The sequence below is a fragment of the Protopterus annectens genome, chromosome 6.part0 (genome assembly GCF_019279795.1).
Source record: "Protopterus annectens isolate FY-2018-M chromosome 6.part0, PAN1.0, whole genome shotgun sequence".
Lineage (NCBI taxonomy): Eukaryota > Metazoa > Chordata > Ceratodontiformes > Protopteridae > Protopterus > Protopterus annectens.
Genome location: NC_056737.1, coordinates 523,712,147 through 523,729,847, shown reverse-complemented (window position 1 = coordinate 523,729,847; position 17,701 = coordinate 523,712,147). Strand labels below are relative to the sequence as shown.

The 17,701-nt window shown below is 38.6% G+C and overlaps 1 protein-coding gene across 1 annotated transcript in view; it reads right to left on the bottom strand.

Annotated features, from left to right (window-relative positions):
* LOC122803868 (putative N-acetylated-alpha-linked acidic dipeptidase) overlaps nucleotides 1-9,891 on the bottom strand; it is an 812,772-nt gene extending 802,881 nt beyond the window's left edge. The window contains 1 exon segment of the mRNA XM_044073548.1: nucleotides 9,686-9,891. Within this exon segment, the coding sequence (XP_043929483.1) occupies nucleotides 9,686-9,891 (206 nt within the window).
* Nucleotides 9,892-17,701: the final 7,810 nt, after the last annotated feature.

Here is a 17,701-nt window from a genome sequence, read left to right as displayed (position 1 = left end):
CACGCACACGCACACATATGCACATACAAACCTATTCCAGTATTTCCTATGTTTTTTTGCCCTTGTTGCCTACCAACTATCAGCCCTCCAGGCTGGTTCATTCCCCATTCATTCACTCACCACATCTGAGTTGCATGTTCCTTGCTTGATCCCACAAGGAGAGTTCCCTGTCTCCACCAAGAATTAACCTACTGATTCGCCCTATTTATCATTCAATGGCTTTGAGGATGAAATACCAAGTGGTGAGGAAGCCGTCATCCAGGCAGCCAGGAATGGCTGTTTAATTTCCCCTGGCTGAAGTACATGTCCCCACAGCAGCTTCACATTTGTATACTCCAACTAAACACCTACCAAACATGGTTACCATGTGATACACAGTTTGGTGGGCGATGACACATGCCGATTCTACTGTCTTTGCTCAGAGTCACTCTTTCTGGGGTCAGAGTGTCTCCACCCCACCAAGATGAATGACCATGACTGTCTGTATGTTCTAAACCTCCCTTGTTGGCTTCTCCGGCTTTCAGACCTCGAACTGACCCAGGTTATCTGAATTACAGTTTGGACTTCTCTGTGCCACAGAACAAAAAAAAACTCTTCCATTTATTTATATGACTCAGTTTACATATTGGATGTTACACTGAACAGAAGGAGGCGACCAGAGTCTGACAGTTTTTTTCTGAAAACCTCAGCATGACCCATGAAAGTCTGTTTCCATTTGTATGGGCCTCAGGAACATACCTCTCAACTGTCCAGATTTTCATAGAACGTCCAGATTTTTGCCATATATATTTTTGGTTTACTTCTCATAAAATTTGTGGTTTTCTGACAAATCACTGGGATGATGTGAGGATTACAGTCACAAAATAATGACATACATTTGAGTTTCAGATTTCAAATCCTTTAGAAAATGTTTATTAACACAAACCCTGTTACTCTAGCAACTGTCTCAGTTTATAAGACCAATATTTAAAATCTGTCCATATATTTGTCCTTTGTCCCCCCATTTTGTCAGACTTTGTCCAGATTTCTTGCACTAAGAGGCTGAGAGGTATGTTCAGGAATGTCATAATTGTTGAGCATATTCTTTGCATGATGATAGCTATTTCATAAAATATAAATAAGCTCCAATATAATGTTCTTGGGATATATTCTGTGCTCATACAGAGGAAAATAGATGAATATTTTTATTATTTATTTATTTATTTATTTATTTATATTTGTTGACCAGGAGTGTCCGACTGGACGTAGGTCCATTTTCAGCAGAGGCCCGGGGAGAAAAGCTCCACAGTTAAAATAAACAGACAGTAGTTACATTGGATTACATAGCGATTAACAATTTAACATAGCAATTACTTACAACATATTTACAGATGAAGAACATAGTACATCAGTAGACAATTAGAATCTTTATCTGTAAAGTACATAACAGACATTAACAAATGTTACAATGAGAAGTTCCTGCTGTATAATAAGTACTAGGCTTATGAGCATCTGAGCTTGCTATAATCAAGGAAGTTAGTGGAGTGGAAAGAAAGGTAGTGGTTGGATGGGGTGGGTGATATTAGAGTGGGAGTTGCAAGGGCATAGCCAGCATGTTTTAGGTGTGCTTTTAGTTAAGTTTTGAAATGGGTGCATGATGGTATGGAGGTAATTGTGGGTGGGAGGGAGTTCCATAATTTGAATATGGTGCAAGAGAATAGTGCTTCATCAGCAAAGGTATTGGCTTTAGTGATCTGCAAGTGATTTTTGTTGCTGGATCTTAGTGGTCTGGTGGTTCATAGGTTCATAGGTTCATAGGTTCATACTAGGCTATCTGCCCAAGGGCATTTATAAGTCTAGCCCATAGTTATTTGGCTTTCGCCACCCCTTTAGTTTGAATAAAACTATGCCTATTATTTTGCTGTGCCTCTGTCAAGCAGTGACACTGAAGTAATCCCTGGGGTATATCTGCGATCCCCCATCCATTGGTCAAGATTCCTCTTGAACAAGGCCAGCGAGGTGCTCTGCCTCACATGTACCGGGATTTTGTTCCACAGCATAGGGAGTCTCTGGGTGATGAATCTGTCCCTCCAGCATGTTCTATTAATAACCGTGTCAAGGTTTAAGTCTCCCGCCCTTGTGGTTCTGAGGGATCTAGATTTTTGAGGTGAAGCATATTCATCAAATCAGGGTTTGACATGGCCTTATATGTCAGGCACAGGTCACCTCTGAGCAAGCGGTATGAGACTGAATAGAGCTGGAGTTCTTTCAGTCGGGCAGCATAAGACATATTTTTGAGACCCTTTATCCTTTTGGTGAGGAACTTTTGGGGCCTTTCCAGCTGCTGCAGGTGTCTGGTCAGATACATTCCGAATGGGGCATTGTACTCAATCATAGGTCTAATGAGTGATGAGTACAGGGGGGCGATGACCTCCCTTGATCTAGATGTGAATCCCTTCATGATCAGGTGGGCAATGTAGAAGGTTTTCCTAACTATTTTAGCAACATGAGTGTCAAACAAAAGGCTACTGTCAACCTGGGTCCCCAGATCCCTGATGACTTCTTCAGTGCTCAGTGGATTGCCACCTATATGGTAGCTAGGGGTAACCTTGTTTTTCCCGAAGGGTATGACTATGCATTTCTTGGCATTTAACTTTAGGCCATGGCTCTGGCACCAGTTATCCGTTTCTGTGAGGCCCTTCTGAAGGATATCTGTGTCAGATGTGTTTTTGACTATGGCGCCCAGTTTGCAGTCATCTGCAAACTTTGTCAGCCATAACCCTCCTGTGTTTGCTTGTACTTCAGAAAAGTAAATGCTGAACAAGAGTGGACCCAGGACTGAGCCCTGTGGGACACCACTTGTGACAGGCTTTGAGTCTGACATGGCTCCAGCAACTCTGACCCTGTGGGTTCTGTCACTTAGCCAGTTTGCAACCCATCTTGTGATGTATGGGTTTACATTCAAGCTGATGAGTTTTTTGATGATACCTGAGTGGGGTATTGTGTCGAAGGCCTTTGCCAGGTCAAGGTAAGCTGTATGGACTGCCTTTCCCTCATCAATGGTAAACTTCATAGGTTAATACTAGGCTAACTGCCCTTGCGAGCCATTGTAAGCCTAGCCAATTATCCTTTGTGAGACTCAAACCCTGCACCTTGTGTTTGTAAGGCAAACACCTTTAACCATTAGGCCACCCTCCCAACTATAGATTTGTACTAAGCTAACTGCTCTTGCGAGCCATTTTAAGCCTAGCCAATTATCCCTTGTGAGACTGAAACCCTGCACCTGGTGCGATAGGGTTGCAGTAGATTCTGGAGGGATGGGACATTTAGTGGATGGTTTACTAGTTTGTGGGCGAGTGAGAGTTGATACCATTGAAGGAGGTGAGGGAGTTCAAGCCAGCCCAATTCAGCAAGTGAGAGACAGTGGTGACTATGGTAGGATGCCCCTGTGGCAAATTTGGCGATTTTGTTGTAACAGGTGTCTAACGTGTTTAGATCGCATTGCCTTAGGTTGGTATATATTGGAGAGGCATAAAGTAGGGTGGAGATAAGGTGGGAATTTGCTATTGAAATCTTTGCTGCTTTGGTGAGAAGTTGTTTATTTCTGTATAACACTCCTAGTTTTTTGTGGACTTTTTTTAATGGTCATGGATATGTGAATGTCAAATTTTGGTTTATTGTCTATTTCCACTCCTAGCAATTTGGTGTGTTCAGTTGGGTATATAGTGGTGCTGTCTTTTGCTGTGATGTTAAAGTGAGATTGTTTTGAGTATGTTTGGTGGGTTGGAAGATGAGTACTTTAGTTTTGTTTGGGTTGAGTATTATTGGGCAAAGGATAACCAAGTTTCAACAGAGGAAAAGGCTTCCTGTGTGACTTTTTGCAGTTTTCGTAGGGACTGGGCTGAGCAGATGATGGTTGAGTCATCTGCATATTGTATGAGTGTGCCATGTTTGGTGGCAGAGGCTAGATTATTGGTGAAAACAGAGAAGAGTAGGGGTCCAAGGATGGATCCTTGGGGAACCCCTATGGAGACAGGTAGTTGGGCAGATATGTCATTCTGCCATACAACAGATTGTTGGCGGTCAGACAGGTAACTCTGAAACCAGTTGGTGACTGATTGAGAGAAGGATAGGTTATTGAGGACAGAGATAAGTTGTTTGTGTGGGACCATGTTAAATGCTTTAGAGAGGTCTAGGAAAGTAGCAGAGGAGTGATAGCCATTGTTTTTATGCTGAAGGATAGTGTTAGTAAAGGAGAGTAAGGCAGTGGTGGTGCTATGGTTTGGTCGGAAACCATGCTGAATATTGGAAAGGAGGTTGTTAGTAAGGAGGTAGTCTGAGACTTGAGAGTGTATGCATCTCTCTAGTATTTTGGAGAGTGGAGAGAGAATAGCTATGGGGCGGTAATTGGTTAGTTCTGTGGAGGGTCCGCCTTTGTGGAGGGGAATTATATGTGATACTTTCCACAGTGTGGGAACGTAACTTTCTGACAGAGATCGGTTAATCAAGATGGATACTGGGTAGGCCAGAGCATCAGCTGCGATTTGTAGGTATTCACTTGGGAGGTTGTCTGCTGCTAATTTGGTGGGCTTAAGTTTAGTTAAGAGTTTTTTTTATGTTGAAGGTAGGTACAGGAGAAAAAGAGAAGACAGTGGGGAGATTACTAGTTGAAGGTGTGGCTGAAGGGGAGGGGGGATTGTGTTGTTTAGCTAGTGATAGTATGGTTTGTGTGAAGTGTGTGTTGAATGAGGTAGCAATATTTTCTGAGGAGTGAGGGATGTTAGGAGGAGGGGTACTGACTTCACCTGGGTGGAGGATGGAGTTTATGGAGGACCAGAATTATTTGGGGCTGTGTTGGGAGGAGTCTAGGGCAGACTGGTAGTATTGGAATTTGTCCTGTTTTATTAGCTTTTTGACTCTATTGCGTAGTTCTAGGAATTTCTGTCTAGTTGAGGGGGGTTTGGTTTTGCCCCAGTGCTCCCAGGCTTTATCCCTGTTTTTCATTTCTGACTTAGTGGTTTTCTGTGGCCATGGGGAGGGTTGTCCTTTGGTTCTGGAAAGTCTTATGGGGGCATGGTAATTAAGGAAGCTCAGGAAGGTAGTATTAAAAAATTCAACTTTAGAGGATGCCAGTTACATTCTTTGAGGGATGAGATGAATGTGAATGGGTTAAAGTTTAGTTTTTTACGTATTTGACGTTAGATGACAGGTTTAGCTTGGTATAGGTATTTTTTGAGTAGGAATGTTGGGGAGTGATCACTGAGGCTATCTGATAAGCAGCCTGTTATATATGACTGGGGGCTCTTAATGACTAGTATCCAATCCAGGGTAGTGTGCTTGCTGGAGTTTTTATTTATCCTGGTTGGCGACTGGACTAGTTGGGTGAAGCCATGAAGGTTTACATGATGGGTTGGATGGTTGCCAGAACAGGATTGCCAGTCAATATTGAAATCACCTAAAATGATAGTTTCTTGGGGGAGATGGTGGGTAGACCAGCTGAGGAGGTTTTCTAGTGGAGGGATGTTTTGGCCAGGTGGGAAGTAGCATCCAATTATGTTGATGGTTTTGTTTTGGTTTATTTTGAGGTTGGTATATATTATTTCTTCATTGCCTATTTGTGGAGCTGACGATTTTAAGATCTGGATGTTTAGATGCTGTTTAAATATTATAGCTACACTGCCTCCTTTCTTGTTTAGCTGATCTACTCTTAGTATGCCGTAACCTGTAGGGAGTATTTGCTCACTGGTAATTTGAGGTTTTAGCCAGGTTTCTGTCAGGATGATTATATCTGGGGAGTACAAGTCTATGGTGGCATGGAGTTCATGGACTTTGTTGTATATACTTCTAATATTTAGGCTTAGTAGAAGGAAGTCACTTGGCTTTCTATTGTCTGTAATATGGGAGAAGTTGTGGTTTCTAGTCTGATTATGAGGATTGGGGTTGGAGATGGTAGGGCCAGGGTTTGGGTGGATGTCTCCACTTAGAGCTAGTTTTGATATGCATGAGGTTATTAGTTTTCTCAGTTTTTTAATGTGTTTGTTTATAAGGGAAACTTTATGATTGTGCTCTGTGGGTAATAGGTATGGTGGGAGGGTTATTATGTTAAGTTGTAGGGATGCTTTATGTTTGAGTAATATAGTTGGTAGAATATGTGGGGGGTGCATAGGAATGGTTCTTGAGTTGGTGGGAGGGGAGCTGAGTGAGGGTGAGACATGAGTGGTGGTGTGAGTAGTAGTACAGTGGTAGTGGTTGAGTGGGGGAATGATGGAGCTTTGGTAGGATGTAAGATATGCAAGGAGAGTGCATGCAGTGAGCACAGGTAAGGTATGCTTGTACATGTTAGTTGAGGAGGTGTGATAGTAGTGGGAAGATGGAAGAGGTAGTGTTGGGTTAGCGCTGTGGTTGGCTATTGGAAAGATGGGAAGGGTTTGTGAGTGTAATAAAGGTGGGACCACTGGGGGCGGGAGGCAATAGGGGGCAGGGTGGGGAGTGAAGCAGGTAGAGACCCTGTTGGTTGCTCTTATGAGGAGGCTGGAAACAATCAGGTAACAGAATTAACTGATAAATGAACATATGATAGTGACAAGGGTGGTTGTAGTTTTAAAAAATGGTGCCTGCCACAGGTAATATTTATTAACTTTGGGATTGTCTTAAGGTAATAAACAGGGAAGGGGAGGGGAGAACAAGGGTGTGAGCAGGCAGTTCTTTGTACTGCTGCTAATGAGCCAAAGTAAAGACAAGTTTGTGTTTAAGAAACAATCACAATTGACCAAAGACTGCTCTGAAACTGTAAGTCATTTCTTAACCATTTCTCAGGTGGAAAAACAGGATAACCTTGTATCAGTAGGCGACTGTGGTCTCAGTTTAAATTACCAAACACACAGTATTGATCAGTTATGGATACTATTTGCTAACAGAAGGGAATAAGAGAGAAAGTGGCAGATGTGTGTGTGTGTGGGGGGGGGGGGCTGCTTACAAGCCAAAGCAGAGTGCTATCCAGGGAAAAATGAATATTGGCTCAAACAGGTAGACACATACTCAAAGTTAACTTTAGCTGTTTGCAGACAGTTCAGACCCGGACTGCGCTTTTCTTATAAGAATGATAAAGGTGGTACTGCAGTTGAATACTTAAGAGTGGTGTTAGGTTCAAAGTTAACTTTAGCTGTTTGCAGACAGTTCAGACCTGGACTGCACTTTTCTTATAAGAATGATAAAGGTGGTACCGCAGTGGAATACTTAAGAGTGGCGTTAGGTTCAAAGTTAACTTTAGCTGTTTGCAGACAGTTCAGACCCGGACTGCACTTTTCTTATAAGAATGATAAAGGTGGTACCGCAGTTGAATACTTGAGTGGTGTTAGGTTCAAAGTTAACTTTAGCTGTTTGCAGACAGTTCAGACCCGGACTGCGCTTTTCTTATAAGAATGATAAAGGTGGTACCGCAATATATCAATTCAAGACAAATGTAGGACTTCTAAATAATTCAACTATTATCCCTTGAGCAATGAATTCTTCCCTTTGGAATAAGAGCAATATTTTTTAAACTTTGGGATGAGGGATTAGAATCCAGAATTTCCATAGTGTGAGCTAGTGGAATCTGATCTAAAGACAAACTAAAGCTGTGCACTGAGACAGTCCCTGAGAGCTGGATAAAAATGCAAGCATTTGCACGAGGTGAGGAAAATGACAGGTGAAGAGTGACCACAGATGGCACCCACAAACAGGCACGAGAGGTGCAGATGAGGATGGATATGACTGTTGATAAATCATGGGCAGGGGGCATGAGGAGATGAGAAGCATATGCATTTCTAGGCTTATAATTTTTATGTAGCATGACAGAAATGCAAAGAAACGAAGTGGAACCTGATAGTGTTAAATTACTTTTTTTTCTGTAATCCAAGTATGGGATTTTATCTAGATGTAGTTTATTACGATACCTCTCAACCTGTTAGGGCAAGAAATCTGGACAAAGCCATCAATAATGGGGGGACAAAAGCCCAAAAAATAGGTACACTTTAAATATTACTCTTACAAACTTAGAAAATTGATAGAATAACGGGCTTTGCATTAGCATGAATTTTATGAAGTGTATGAAATCTGAAACGCAAATATCTGTTATTTTCTGACTTCAACCATCAATAATTTACTAAAGATCTGCCAGAAAAAACACAATTTTATGAAAAATGGACCAAAAATATGAGGCAAAAATCTAGACATTCTGCAAAAAACTGTACATTTGGCAGATACATATTACTGCATGTAAACTCTTACTGTACCACATGATCAGCTTCATATAAAATATCTGTATCTATTAATAAGTTCTACAAATCTAGTCTGTCGACTATTGTGAATATTAAGTTCATAAAACAGACAAGTGGTATTCTGCAGAGGATAGTATTTCTTTCTGGTTTTACTGAAGTCATGGAAGTCTAGAGTAATTTCTTTAGAATGATATCAAAGCTAAGAATGAGGTGATAAATGGGATTTTGGCATTATGGGGAACATTACAAGATTACATATTGGACTACAGAGGGTTTTTAACCATTCCAAATATAAAGTTGCACCTACATAATAACTCTGTGATGGAGTTAGAGTTGGTGGAGATACAGTGAATAGTTCAGACCATATAAATGATTTGGGGGTCATCATTACAGAATATTAATTGGGTGCAGTGTGAAAAGCTGTAGCCAAACTCATCAGATGTCAGGTGGCATTCTTAAAAAGGTAGCATCTAGCAAAAGGAAGGCAATAATACTGTTTTACCAGGTAGTGGCTAAAGTACAGTTTACATACTGTGTGTATTTCCGGAGACTATGCAGAAAAATAAAATCCAAACGTTGAAAAGAGTAGAAGAAAGCTTGCCAGAATGGTACAGGGATAAAAGGTAAGAAATATGATGGGGCAGTCAAACAATTTGACCTTTTGACATTGAAAATAAGAACTGTAGGAGACATGATTTGAAATAGCTCAGGAAAGATGTTGGAATTTCACTGGAAAGAAATGATGAGGCAAGTAGGAAAGGGCAACATAAGCAGATCAATGGAGCATAGTTTAACTATGAAGAAATACCTTTCAACAGAAACAACAGTGGACAAGGGATCTGCTTTTCTAAATGGATGGCAGAACATGGAGAGATGACTTAAATAAACACAGAGAAGCATGATCTTATTAATGAAGGGGAAATTGTAATAGTCGTTGAGACAGTTTTACAACCAAGACAGACTTACAGTCTTCTTCAGCTGACTTTATGTACATATACATGAGCACTGCATTCATTACAAAAACTACTTACACTTATTTTATCTATGAAGAATACATTCATTTACAATTTCCATGCTCGTGACTGAAGAGACAGTGTGCAAAACTGCAATTTGGAGGATACTATGGGAGCACAGTTGGTTTATTTCAGTAGTCTCTGGCATAGCCCTGCTGTGATTTCTGTTGCCTGCCCCTTACAATGTAAGTATAATTACATTATGCTTTACTATCCAGTTACCAAGCCACAGCTGCCTCTCGCGCAGATCACTGTCTCCAGGACAGTAGACTAATGGATAGCTGTAGTGTCAGCACATTTTTGCTCTGGTTTTGTTAGTAAATTGCATTAGTCTGCATTATTTTAACAAAGCCTAACATTAGAAAATCAAAGTAGTTTCATACAGTGAACACTGCTAAAATCCATCAGATACAGGCAAGTAAAATCTTCACTTACTCTAAATTCTTCCTGATATTTTCTGCCTTGATTTCTCTCATAAGTTCTTGGCTTATGCTGTTGTTTCCACCTTTTCCATCAGGATTCACATTTTCCACACATTCAGTAAGGATACGATTAATAGCAAAACGTCCTATTAATATCCCTATGCTAAAACATGTTATACCACACAGTATACTAATCTTTGTTACCCTTGAAACAGTCATGCTTGTATTTGTCTTTTATGACTTAAAGCAGAAAGCAGTACTCTCTCTAAGCATATTCCTCACACACTGTGGTAAACAAGAACATTTTCTTTTTATCCCTCTGTGTGGTTAATCATTTGCAGTGCCCCAGGTATGTGGGCTTTAATTCTGCTAAACTTTATCTGACTCATAGATAGAAAAATAGTTTTCTGCATCAGGAAGATGACAGAAACTTGTACCCAGCATGTTGTATTCTAGGACACAATTAAATTGTGCATCCTCACTGCATGCTTTAGCTAGGCAATTCACTCTACACTTAACTTTCAAAAGGCATTTCTTAAAATATTATATTTCTCCCCTAACTCATACACTTCATTTATTTTAATAAATGCTTTATGGAACACACTTCAGGTTTACCATTTGCAACAGTTTGATCTTTTTCACTTTTTCCTTGCAGAATTAAAATATTATTTTTAAATACTATTTAGTTTTGTAATGGATATTTCGATGGCACATGGGTCCTAACTAGCTTTAAAGTATTATGAGTACCATGCTTTGGTTATCTTTGCCTTATTTAATAGGTAATATTAAATGTTGTTGAATACTTAAAGTAGAATTAACATTAGTACACTTCTTTCCTTAAAAACCTCATGTATCTTCTACGAAGCAGTTTTATATACTCACAGCACTAGCTACTCATGCTCATGCATAACATACCTCAACCCACAAACATTGAAAATATGAATAAAGGCCCTTGAAAAGTAGGTACAGCCAGCCAAAAATCTAATTATCACATATTAACTAGCACATAACTCATCCTGCTTCCAGTAGGAATGGGAGTTACTACTCAGAAACATGTTTAAAAAACAGTGACAAAAATGATGAACAACTTTATCAAAGAGACAGCGTAAAATCTGTACTATACTGCAAACTTCTATCATACAAGGTCATTTATTTTTGCTTCTGAGAAAAGAAGATGTAAGACGTTAGTCCACTTCCTTTAAATTATTGGCACAGCTAGTATGTTGGTCATGCACTTTGGTTTTCTGTGTACTAGACAACTTCAAAAATCGTGTGATGATGGGGATTCAGAAAATTGAAAGGGTAAGTCAATCCTGAAAGGATTTTTCAAGCAAGACAACATATAAACTCAGTGACAGAGCAGGGCATAACATCAGCTAATACAAGACTGGGGAACATAATGCTGTAAATATCAGTAATACAAAAGTGACAGATACATTATCCATGTACCTTGTTGGATAATGGAATTAACTTCTCCTTACTATCAGTAGAAGTCAGACATTAACATCTATCAAAATTATATATATATATAGAGAGAGAGAGAGAGAGAGAGAGAGAGAGAGAGAGAGAGAGAGAGAGAGAGAGAGAGAGTCAGTCAGTCAAAAAAAGAAACACACAGCACCAAATGAATGTCATAAGCTGATTTTTAATACATAGCAAGAGCAGACCAAGCAGCAGGAAAACAAAAATAGAAGTCAAAGAAACAACAACATTGTAATAATGATAGGCATCCACAATAATGCAAAAAGTTATATAGTAATAATTAATATGTTTTCAATCCAAATCAACTTGCCAAATAAAAAAAAAATGTCAATATAAATTTAACATAATTTATATACTGGCATCTACTGGTAATTTATACAATTGCAAATACTGAAAACTACAAATATATTAATATCAAATATGTATAGAATAAATAGCAAAAAATTTTAAGAAAGATTTATTAAGTCCAACTCTATGCATTGCTCCAAGATCCACTACCCACTGTTTCTCTTTTTATTCCAAAATCTTCTGTTTATCACACCCATTGGGAGACAATAACATAACCTTATCAATTCTTTTGAATGAAAAATGTCACATCAGGAGGTTGGATTTTGTGTCTATATAAGACACTCCTATATCTTGAACACTTGATGTCACTAAGATGAAAAGATGGCATTTGTTTAAAAAGTCCTGAAGTCCCCAACATAAAATGTGCCACATATACATAGGTTCATAGGTGTGTACTAGGCTAATGGCCCTGGAGCCTTTACAAGCCTAGCCCAAAAAAATTGTAGGACTTTCTGACCACAGTGGCAATGTGGTGGTCGAAGGTGAGGTGGCTGTTGACCTGGGTACCCAGATCTCTTATAGCCCCTTCAGTGTTCAATGGGCTCCCATCAATGTGGTAATTCGTGGGAACTGAGTTTTTTCCAAAGGAGATGATAAGGCATTTTTTGGAGTTCAGGCCATGGTTCCGACACCAGTCATTGGTCCCAGAGAGGCCCTTTTGTAGAATGTCTGCATCACTTGGGGAGATGATAATGACTTGTAGCTTGCAGTCATCAGCGAACTTGGTCAGCCAGAGTCCTTCTGTGTTGGCCTGTGGTAAGGCTCTGATTGAACAGGGCACACAGATGTGGTGCCAGTTCATTTTGTAGCTCATGTATGATGCAGCCAGGGATATTATCAGGTCCCATGGATGCTGTATACTTGGCTTTGGATAATGCAGCTTTTACTTGTGCTGCAGAAATGGTGGGTACCAGGCTTTCTTCTGGTACTGTGATAGGGCCCTTGGGGGGGGGGGTAAAGTTGGCACTGAATCTGTCAGCCAGTATGTTGGCTATATCTGTTGGCTTAGTATAGGAGGTGTCATTGTGCTGTAACTCAGAGCAAATCTGGGTATTGCCTTTGAGATTTTTGATATAGCTATAGAAGGCTTTGTTGTTGTTTTTGGTGTCATTCTGTAATTCTGTACAAATATAAATCACCTTCTGTGTATTATATGTGATAAGCTCATGAATTTCAAAACCTTTATGTATTTTGTGATGAAAAAAAATGTTTTTCAGTCATAAGAAACAAAAGACACAATTACCACATGGAAAAAAACAGTGGGTTTATTATTCATGATTGTATATTGTTTTTTACCTGAAATGGGTCTTTATATGTGGCTAATAATTTACCAATAGATCTACCTCTACAAAACTAAAAGCAGTAATATACAGGAACCACAGTACTAAGGAATCTAATGGCTATTAACACAGTCCAAAATAAACTAATGATTGATTTGACCTTTCAATATTACTACCAAAGATCTTAATAAAACATAGCTGCTGATCAAAATTATTGTCAAAAGGGCAATGATTAACATTAATAGTGCAATAATTTAGATCTAGGTTCCATACTGGCTTTATGATGTTCACTACTATCCAAATCACAATTATAACCTGTAGAAATGTGTTACTTAGAAACTTCATTTGTGTTTCCCAATCATCCTTATCACTACATATAAGTCCCACCCTCAACAATTGGGAATAAGAAATATTGCTAAGTATGTATACAAGATAGGACTGTGCAGTGGTGTAGTGGTTAGTGCTGTCACCTCACAGCAAGAGGTTCTCTGGTTCGATTCTTGGCTGGAATGCCTTCTGTGTGGAGTCTGCCTGTCCTCTCTGCATTCGTGTGGGGTTTCCTCCCACATTCCAAAGACATGCATTAGGTAGATTGGACACTCTAAATTGGCCTTCACCCATCTTCACGAGTGATGCCTCCAGGTTCATCTGCAGTTACCTCCTATTGCGCTTCTAGACGTCAAATACTGCTTGTTCATATTTGCATGAATAATTCAAAAACCATGCTACATACAAGGAATCAGAATATTTCATCTTGAAGCATACATGATGGTAAACACAGTTGTGTTGATATTTGACCTATGTCAGTGAGTAATTGTTAGAACTGTAAGGTAATAACTTTATTTTTTAAAGGCTGAAGCCAAGCCCACTGGGAGTTAAAGGTACAGACTCAAAAGAGCTGTCCTGGAAGGAATGAGTTAAGGACTTCAATTTATTTAGTCATTAGAAGACCAGATTACCACACCATTCCCTTTATCAGCCTAAGTAATTACTACACCTTGATTTGTTCTTTGATCTTTAGTCAAGTTTCAGCTAAACTTAAGAAAAATATCCCTTTGGTTTCTATTTATTTTATTTAATTCTGACTGTTCAAATGCTCTGAATAAAGGGTTGTAAATAGATTGAAAAGATTTTAAAAAGCAAAAGTCAGCATTCACACTGTTAATTCAAAACCCCCATAGTCTTAAATGATGTCAGCATTTCATATTTAACAAATGGCAAAACTTCTTAATATCTGTGAAGATGGGTGAAGGCTGCCAACCTAGCCAGATAGAATTTTGTAGATAAGTCTGTCATTTGTAAATATTAATGTAAGACACAGCCTTATTCTCTTAAATGTGAAAAGACTGCATTGGATATTGAACTGCAAAAATGTAACAGTGGATTCTGCTGTAAGAAATCTAAGTCAAGCATTTCATGACTGTCTTTGATGTAAAAATTCGGAGCCGATATGTCTAGAGGGAGGCATCCTTCCTATTGTTTTAAGACCAGAGTTAATGGTTAGAATTATATGTATAAATGTCCTTTAAAGCTCTGGTTTCTGACCAGGTTTAAAGAATGCAAATATAGTTTCTGTTAGCCTGGGAACACCAGAGAAGTGTAAAGAATGATGTCATGTCTGTGTTATCAATTTAAAGACAGAGAATCAGAGAGATCTGAGCATTTTGTCTTGAGAACATCCAACATCACCAGCACTGCTTTGCTCTATATGTAAGTTATTTAGAACTGTGTTTTCTCTTAGATATAAGTAGGAAATAGGAAGATTAGACTAGTTTGTTTTTCTGTGATGTCAGAACTTTTCTATGGTATTATATTAAGTATTTCTCTGTAATCTATGAACTCTTGACTAGCACTGTGTAGTAAGAAGTATTGTCTTTTGTTTTTATTATTTATTTTTAAATATTTCGAAACCTTTCAACTGTGGCTGTTTTATGTAGAGTTCATTTAAGCTCTAGAGCACATTGCATGTATATAGTGATACTGTATGAAGTCACTCTAATAAGCCTTGACTGTTCAGTCACACTTACCATTTGGATAATAATAATATTGCACAGTAATAATTGAACACCTTTTCAGAAGGGACTTTGAGTAGCTGATATTAGTGGGTGGTGGCAGCTGGTACTATCTTTTAGACTGGGCAGAAAAGGGGCACAGCTGAAGAACCTGTGCCAACCTTCCCCAGGAGTGTCTGTGTCATTGTATATAACTCTTATCTCAAGTGTGTGTGTATCAGCTACTTGGGCAGGGACACAAAGCACTGGTTGGACAGAGAGGGTGCTGGAAGTTTTAGCTTGCCCACTAGGCTGAGATATGGACCCTATAGCTGTGCCAGTGAGGAGTCTGATTGGGGACCTGGAGAGAAAGGGAGCAACCAGCCTCAAACTGACTGTGATCTCTGTGTGCTCTTAAGGGAAATTGTACTTTACTGTGTGTGTATTTATTATCCTTTCCCAATATGGACACCCCTCACTGGTGTTAGTGGTGAGGATTGAGGCTCCTTGATTGCTGGGCCAGTGCATGGGTGTCACAATATCAAATACCAAATCAGTTAAAGAAAGATATGCAACCAGAACAAAACCTAAACTATTATTTAATAAAGAAGTAGAGGAAGAATAAAAATTAAAACCAGACAAATTAATAAGCAAATTATCAGCAATTAAGTCTTGGTCAACATATTCAGAAAACTTGTAGATATCTTTTGTTTCTAGATTCAAATTTAGAGTGTTTGCAACCAACGCATTTGTATCTGCCTAATTTGGCTTCAAATAAAATATTTTTTGATTAAGCAGAGGAGTCCACATCAGTATCAAAATTAGAACAAACATAATCAGAAAACATGTCAGAAAAATGCAAAATTTGGATTGATTTCTTTTCCATTTAAAATTCCTTCTATTAGACCTTGAAACACCAGTGTTAGAAACAAATCTAACTGGATGTTGTGATTTTCGCGTAATACATGCCTGTTTAGAAGCATAATCTTTGAGCTCCTATTATACTTCTTTATTTGGGGTGCTTCAAGTTCCTTATCAAAAGTTAGCACTGTAGTGGCTAAATTGCTATATCAGTAGGTTGCAAACTTACAAAACACTAACTGCTGGAATGCATTTCCAGGGCTATAGGTGATTTGCTATGCCAGCTGTCTATGTAATGCATTCTGGACTCAATATCCAACTTCTGGATACACAAGTTGGAATTTTGCCTATCTAGATGTTATGACAACAGGTTCAATAACTTAGAGTTGAGAGAGATAATTCATTTTAGGAGTAGCAAACCAAAGACCAGGAAGGAACCTGACCACAAAACATAAGCTGTTGTTTGTTTAATAAAACACCACGAACTTCATCAGAATAAATACAAAAACTTGAAACCACCCTTTACATCATGTACAAAAAATCATCCAATGACAAAATGCTTCAAATAAATTAAATAACCACTGTCATGTCATGAAAATTTCAAAATACACTACAAATTTTTTTGACATTGCATATGTATAAAAACATGAATGTATATATTTAAAGGGTGGTTTCAAGTTTTTGTATTTATTCTGATGAAGTTTGTGGTGTTTTATTAAATGAACGAAAGCTTATAAGTTTTGTGGTCTGGTTCCTTCCTGGTCTTTGATTTGCTGTTTTTCATTTTTACTTTGTTCTTTGTAGTTGTTTAGCAGTTTTTTCATTTTAGGAGTAGATGATTTAGTTGTCCGTCTTCACAATGGATTCCTTTTCTCCCTTCTATGTAATTACTTCCTATTTGTATTTTTAATGCTTGTAGACCTGGTACTTCTTTGGGAAGAAGATATATTGTATTGGAAGGGATTAAATCACCCTGTGTTTGACCACCATGACAGTATAACTGATTAGCTTGCAGCTGAGAAAAGGTCCTAATAATAGCAAAGCAGAATGTGGCAACTGTATTAGTTGTCTAGTAAATGAAGCCGGTACAGCATTGTTTATCCTATGAATGACTGCCATAATGGTATGGTGGCTTATATATTTTGGGAAAATATATCAGAACAGGATAACGATCTTGTTCAGTACTTGTATAGGGAGCAATGTGACTGGATACATTAGCAGAATCTGTCATCTGCTATAACAATGGCACTGTGTTTTTTGCCCAAGAAGAGACAACTTCTATATACACAAACAGAAGCTGGAGAGGAAGTAAAGACTGACTTATTATCATTTAAGAGAAATTTTTCGGTATAAAAAGCCACTGTTAAATATGTATAATAGTTTGAAAATGGAAACATCTGGGGTTGCTGAAGACCACCACCCCCACATGACCAGAAAGAATACATCCTTGTTCTGTGATAGTTTATTTGTGGCAGAAGACCAGGTTATTAAGGTATATAAGTAAACTGGAGGTTTTTCACCAGACTCTGAATAGTGGGGCAGCCAAACAGTAAAACCATGACCACAGCTGTGCTAGATAACATGTCAGAAGATCATTGGGGTAGGTTTGACAGCAAGTTGTGCAGTGTGGTTGAACTATAGCTGTCGGTGCAGCCAGTGATATAATAATTATTTGTACCACAGAGCATAGTCATGACAACAGTTTCTAAAATACTAGAGACTTACCAGGGAAGGGGCACCTAAGTGGCTTCTGACTATTGCAAAGACTTCCTTGCAAAATATATCACATTAAATTCATATATTAATAATGGAAGTATGAAACATGTTGAACTTTGTAAATGCTAGCTCATATATTTAATGCTATTCAATATTCAGAACTGGTTCCTATCAGTACATTCTAAACCTTGTATTTCTGTAACAAACATCATCACTATCATAGCTGCAGTTATACCTCATTGCTTTGCTTTCTAAGCTGTGATTTTATGTCCAGCTATGAAGTTTTCTTTATTCATTTTTTGTTGGTCTATAAGACAATGCTAGGTTGGTTATTAAGTACAAATAGTATTT